Source organism: Callorhinchus milii, unplaced genomic scaffold (genome assembly GCF_018977255.1).
Source record: "Callorhinchus milii isolate IMCB2004 unplaced genomic scaffold, IMCB_Cmil_1.0 Scaffold3, whole genome shotgun sequence".
Classification (NCBI taxonomy): Eukaryota; Metazoa; Chordata; class Chondrichthyes; order Chimaeriformes; family Callorhinchidae; genus Callorhinchus; species Callorhinchus milii.
Genome location: NW_024704744.1, coordinates 10,608,949 through 10,615,651, shown reverse-complemented (window position 1 = coordinate 10,615,651; position 6,703 = coordinate 10,608,949). Strand labels below are relative to the sequence as shown.

The 6,703-nt window shown below is 55.0% G+C and overlaps 1 protein-coding gene across 1 annotated transcript; it reads left to right on the top strand.

Moving 5' to 3' along the window:
- Positions 1-3,083: 3,083 nt before the first annotated feature.
- Positions 3,084-6,429, top strand: LOC103179025 (kelch repeat and BTB domain-containing protein 11). Its single transcript, XM_042332760.1, has 3 exons — positions 3,084-3,990; positions 4,079-5,123; positions 5,283-6,429. The coding sequence occupies exons 1-3, from the start codon at positions 3,084-3,086 to the stop codon at positions 6,085-6,087; spliced, it is 2,757 nt and encodes a 918-aa protein (XP_042188694.1). The 3' UTR covers positions 6,088-6,429.
- Positions 6,430-6,703: the final 274 nt, after the last annotated feature.

Genomic DNA, 6,703 nt, shown 5'->3' with positions numbered 1-6,703 from the left:
GGAGAAGGCTGGAAGGTAGTTGGTCTGAAAGGCTGGACACACAGATTCCTTTCAATATTAATAATCTTTTGATAGTCGTATCACGTTGTTGTGGGTGAAACGCAGCAGCCAATTGCGCACAGCAGTGTCCCACAAATAGTGGTGGATTGAGTTACCAAATTATTATTTTATTCGTATTGAAGGGACCATTACCCCCAGAAGGCGATCCGCCAATCGACTAACAACCAGGTTCTTACTTACTGCTCTAAACAGAGGCGTGTGGAGCAATATTCTGAGTCTATGTGGATCTGCAGTGGCCAAGGTTTTTTTTCGACAGCAGAACAAAATCCCTTTGAGTGGGAATCACTGAGAGTCAATTATTTAATTCCTTCAACCAACAGAATTCACTTTTGATAATGCATCTTGGATCGTTCTTCACCAATGAGCTACTGTGATTTGAAACAACGTTCCCTGCAGTAAATGTGATCAAGTTTTGCTGCATCATGACAATAGTTCATTTGCAATTATTGAGCAAGAGCCTTTTTTTAAAAAAAACAAAATCAACCACCAAGAGACTTGACAGAGAACCACTAACAATCATAGCATGTTGGGAATCACAAGAAAATCACAACATTTTATGGCAGGTTTTTAAATGATCAGTAAAGTTGAGGAAAACAAGATTCTTAGAAGAACTTGCTGCAACATCTTTTACGTACAAATGAAGGCGCAGTCTCGGCTAATATTGCAATCTAGCGTCCGGGAGTGTCTCCTCCAAGTCCTGGACAACAATTCCCCAGATAAACTTGATCATTCAGTTTGTAAAACACTGCTGTGTGCAAATTGGCTGGAGGATCGACTACTTTATGGTAATTACTGTTGCGTGTAGTCACTTTTGTTTTGTTGACGTTTTTGTAGGGAAAGCTGGATGGTTTGATGTAGGTTTCACAATAAGCTTTGTTTTTGCATTGCCATTAACATATTTGGCAAACTTTTTTGATGATGATGGGGCTTGAAACGAGAATAGGATACTTGCTCGGTTTTACAATGGTATCAAGGGAAAGTGAAGAGATGAGGTATTTATTTTAATGCAATTGTAATGTGTTATGCTCAATAAATAAAAACATTTATTGACATTTTTTTAATAGATAATGCTGTTAAACAATACAGTACAAGAAGTGTGTCATTCATTGTGTGCAAACCTGTTAAGGTTGTTTCCGCAATGAAGCCAGGGTTCTCATTATAGCAATTTTCAATTGATTTGACAAGTTATTTTTTCAGTCACTCAAACAATGGGATGGGAGTGGACATCCTTGCACTTATCCAGCTTGCTGTACTGTATTGCTCCCTCTCTCAACTCATTCAAGGTCTATATCAAGAGCACCCTTTTGGACATCTTTGCCCTCCCCACCACCTTTAGCCCCCACCATGTGTCCAAGCAGTACTGCTAAAGGCTTTGGGATGTGCTGACCCGCCCTACCATCGGTGGCTAGGATTTCAGCCTCTCTGCTCCCACACTCTGGAACTCCATCCCACGGTCCCTTCACCTCGCTTCCTCCCTCGCCTCCTTCAAGGCCGGTCTCACGGACCCTTCTATTCGACCGTGCCTTTGGTCTCCCTCCCACCTCTCTGCCTTCCCTCACCCCTACACGACCCCCCCCCACCCCATGTTCGGACCCTGACACCTGACTATTCAGCGCTTTGAGACATCCTCCCGATGTAAAAGGCGCTCCATAAATGTAATTTTGTTGTTGTTGTTGTCCTCCCGACATGAAAGGAGCTAGTATAAATGTAAATTTGATTTGTACTTGCATTACATTGAAATGAGTTTCTCATGGTGTGACCAACGATTCTCCCAAATAAAATTGGTTACTTGCTTCATGGCTGTTTGTGGGGCATTGCTGTATGCAAATAACTTCCACATTCCCTAATCAATAGTCAATATATTTTGTGTTAAAATTCTGTGAAGTGTTTTGAAATGTATTTTTGTAAATCTTGACAACACAAGGCAACATATCAAACAGAAGACTTATTATAACATTGACAAAATAGATTGCACTCAGACTTTTAATATTAAAAGCATCATCAAATGAGTCCAGAACTACTCTGGTTCATGATATGTATATTGTTCAGTAACTCTTGAAAAGGGAATGAACACAAGGAGCTCAGGAAAACGATCAACCTTTGAGTTAGTTTGGGAGGGTGGGGAGTAATTAATGTGGCATATTTAATCAGGATGCCATATTGACTGGGTTTACATAGTCCACTGTGCAGAGAAAACTTTGCCACACATTTGTTTAATGAAGATCACAGTAGCACTTGTTTATGAAAAGGTGATTATTTTGTTATCGAGAGGCCCGAAACTAAATTTATGCAATTTCAAGAATACTCTGTCGTCTTTCTCACTTTCACAAATTCGATCTAATCTTCAGTGTTTTAGAGGCTGTCTCCTCTCATCAGTCGGAGTGACACCATCTAATGGCAATAATAATCCTCGCGTTTGATATAGTGCCTTATCACATGGTTGAGATGTCTCAAAGAGCTTCACAGAATATATTGTAGAGTGGATTGACTGCGTCTTGTATGGGCAAAATACCTTAACTGCTTTGCATAATGAAAAGTAATACGTTTAACCTTTAGTTTATGCACCACTTGCGCCTTCGATTTCTGGTCTTTCAGGTTTTAGATTTCTGAAAGAATTAATGCTCTTTTTAAAAAAAAATGTTTTTTGTTGTTGTTCCTTTTCTCTGAAGGGCACTGAGCACCGGGCTGAGGGCAGCGGGGCCGCTTGGCTTTTTTACCAAGACTTTAACAGACGTTCGCTGAACTTGGAGGGAGTGCGTGTGACCGCGGGACTCGGGCCACAACGGCTCACGAATGCCAAGTGATCCGCCTCCGGAGCCCCGATCTCTCCCCACGAGAAAACACACTGGATTTACAGTCAACCCCCACCCACTCTGACTGACCGACGACTGAATGAATGAAATGCGCGACTGAGGTACACGGTGGGAGTTACGCCAATGCCAACTTACACTGCGGTGTAAGCAGTCGGGGGGTGGGGAGGAGGGGGGAGGAGGGGGCAGGGGAGGGGGGGGGTTCTCCTGCCGATGGATCATCCCGGACACCACCTGCGTGTGGGAACCCCCGATCCCGCTCCGCTAATGAGCGAACCTGTGCTTTTCGCGAGCAGCCCCGAGAGACCTTCGCCGGGAGGGCGCTGCAGCAATGGGGCAGAGGACGGGGAGAGGCGAGCAGTCGGGATGGGAAGGGGCGGCGTTGAACCCGGGGAAACGCGAAGCGCCTTCGACGCAGAACCGGTGCGAAAGGAGCCGCACGACGTCGTGGAGCGGCGAACCGGTGAGAACGGCTGCTCTCCGGGGAGTGATGCACCCGGACAGGGAAATCCGCGCCGAGGGAAGGCGCTGACCCAGGTGGGGGCGGGTGGGCACAGGCATCCACCCCCTGAAAGGGAGCCGCCGAGGGACACCGCCGGGCGCCGGACCGAGGGACACAGTCACGCGGAGACCGGGGTCGAAGGGGACAGCGTTCAGCGAGTGGCGGCGGCGGCGGCCACGGCCCGTCTCCCGCAGCGGTGTGAGCCACGCGCCGTCAACGGCGTACCGGGCAGTGCGCCTCCCCCCTGCGGGCAGGACCGTGACCAACCCGGGCCACAAGCCAGCGGGCTGCGGGCCCGGCTGGGCTCGGCCGGGCTGCCGGCGCCGGAGAGAGGGAGAGGGGGGGAAGGCGAGGGAGAGGCGGGGGGCGAGTGGCACCCGCCGGGGGCAGGCGATGATGCCCGGGGCCCGGCGTGGGGCGAGGCGGGCGGCGTCTCCTTGTCGCACAGCGGCTCCTCCTGCAGCTTCAGCTCGTCCCTCTGCTTCTCGGCTCCGTCGGGAGACGAGAGGGAGCCGTCCGGCTCGGCGGGGGAGAGGGTCGTGAAGAGCCAGAGACAGATCAACAACAACCACCACCATCACCACCCAGCAGCAGCACAACAGCGCCCCAGAACAAGGCGTCTCCCCTCCTCCTCCTCCTCCTCCTCCTCCATCATCACCACCACCACCATCACCACCAGTCACCGAGCGCATCCTCTCGGCTCCAGCCGGAGAGGCGACAGACCCGGAGCCTCCGGCCCGCTGCTGCCGCCGCCGAGGGACGGCGACAACAGACGGAAACGGGGGGCGGGCGAGCGGCCCGGAGCCGGAGGAGGAGCGGGAGGGGCAGGGGTCGTGCTGCTGGCCGGCCCGGCACCATATAAACCAGGAGCCGCCGCCGCCGCCACCGCCGCAGTGGCCGTCGGATCGAGAGCTGCAACTGCAGGAGCCCGACCTGGTGATCGAGGTGTCGGGCGGCAGCCGGATCCGCGCTCACAAGCGCGTGCTGGCGGCCGGGAGCGACTTCTTCCGCGCCCGCCTCTCCAGGCAGTTCGTGAGCGTCCGCGGCCTGAGCCACGCCACGCTGCGGGCGCTGGTGGACTACCTGTACACGGGCGGCATGGCGGTCAGCAAGGACACGCTGCTGGACGTGGTGGCCGGCGCCCGCTTCCTGCAGATGCCGTGCGCCGCGGCGCAGGCGGTGGAGGACGTCAAGGCGCAGCTGGAGGTCGGGAACTGCCTGGAGCTGCTGAGCCTGGCCAAGCGGCACGGCCTGGCCGAGCTGAGGGACGCCGCCTACAAGTACATGAGCGACCATTACCTGCGGGTGCTCAGGGAGCCCGGGGTGTACGGCCGCCTGACCGGCGCCGAGCGGGAGCTCATCCTGAGGCGGCGCTGGGCCGAGGGCGACGAGTGCCTCCTGCTGGCCGAGGTGGGCGAGGTGTACGAGCGCCTGTCGTTGTTGTCGTCGTCGTCGAGCAGCAGCAGCCGAGAGAGCAGCCGCCCTCAGAGCCCGGCACCCGGCGGCGACGGCGGGGGCGGCGGCGGGGCCTCCTCCTCCTCCGCCGCCTCATCCCCGGTGCAGAGTGCAGACGACGCCGACGACAAGCGCCGGCTGCACCGCTACGACCCGCAGCGCGACCGTTGGCTGCCGCTGTGCGTCATCCCCGAGGCGGCGGCGGCGGGGAGCGGCGCGCGCGGCTGCGGCCTGTGCACGATGTACAACTACCTGTTCGTGGCGGGAGGCCTGTTGCCCGGCAACGAGGGCGCCGGGTCCGGACCCGGCAACGAGGCGCGGAGGAGCACAAAGTTCTCGGCCGCTGCTGCTGCTGCTGGTGCTGGTGGTGCTGCTGGTGGTGGTGAGGCCGCCGGCGGGCGGAGGAGTTCCGCGTCCTCGGCGGGCGGTGCTGAGGCTGGCGGCCCGCGGGCCAGCGCCCGGCCCTCCGACCGCGTCTTCTGCTACAACCCGCTGACGGGCGCCTGGAGCCAGCTGCGGGCCATGAGGCAGGGCCGCTCGCAGCTCAAGCTGGTGGCGCTGGACGGCTTCCTGTACGCCATCGGCGGCGAGTGCCTCTTCTCGGTGGAGCGCTACGACCCCAGGAGCGACCGCTGGAGCCCGGTGGCCCCTCTGCCTAGGGGGGCCTTCGCCGTGGCCCACGAGGCGGCGGCCTGCGCCGGGGAGCTGTACGTGTCGGGCGGGTCGCTCTTCTACCGGCTGCTCAAGTACGACCCTCGCCGGGACCGCTGGGAGGAGTGCCCGTGTAACAGCAGCAGGAGGCGCTCGGTCGGCATGGTGGCCCTGGGCAGCTCCGTCTACCGCTTCGACCTGGGCAGGGAGCCGCCTGGGGGTGGGGGTGGCGGAGGAGGAGGAATGGCCGTCTTCAGGTATAACGCGGTGGCCAAGGTGTGGTCCGAATGCGCCTCGTTGATGGTCTCTCCAACCAGCTCACGGTCCCTCCAACCTTTCCGCTGTGCGGTCCTGGGCAGAGACATCTACTGCGTGAACAAGGGCAGCACCTTGCGCTTCACTGTGGGCAAGGGAGAGGGAGAGGCTAATAAAGGACAGGAGGATAAGGGCTGCCTTTCCTCCTCCTCCTCCTCCTCTTCCATCACCTCCTCCTCACAAGCTTTCCACAGCCAGGAGCTCTCAGCTTGCACGGAGGGCAAAGGCCTCCTCTTCCCCTTCGTGCTCACCCTCCCTCCAGAGAAGAACTTGCTCTCGCAGAAAAGCGCCTGAAAAAGAACACATACTAAGGTGCAACACAACACCCAACATCAACGACAGACGCAAAAGGATATTTCTTTTCTTGGCTCTGCGCGTGTGTGTGTGTTTCGAATCACCACCATCAACGACAACAAAAATTTCAGCACCTAACCAACCTCAAAACACACACAAAAAAAAGATTTTGCTTTCTTTGGCTCTCCGCGTGTTCTCAAATCACCACCAACGTCAAATTACAACACCTTAACCAACCATCGACCACAAACGCAAAAGATTTTGCTTTTCTTGGCTCTGTGTATGTTGTGAACCAACAAAAACAACTTTGGATCTAAGCTTTCCACTGTGATGGTAGACTAATCCATACAGAATTAATTGCTATCAACATCTACATTATAGTAGCATGCGACTACCAGGATGGTGGAAGGCGGACTGGATGGACCTTGGTCTTGTTTTGTCTAGCAATTCCTATGTTCCTATAACCAAATTGCAGCAACCAACCAACCACAAACACAAAAAAGATTTTGCTTAACTTGACTGTGTGTGTGTCGCAAACGACCACCAACGAGCAACAACAACAAATTGCATTTATATAGCGCCTTTCACGTCGGGATCTGTGTCCGTGTTGCGAACC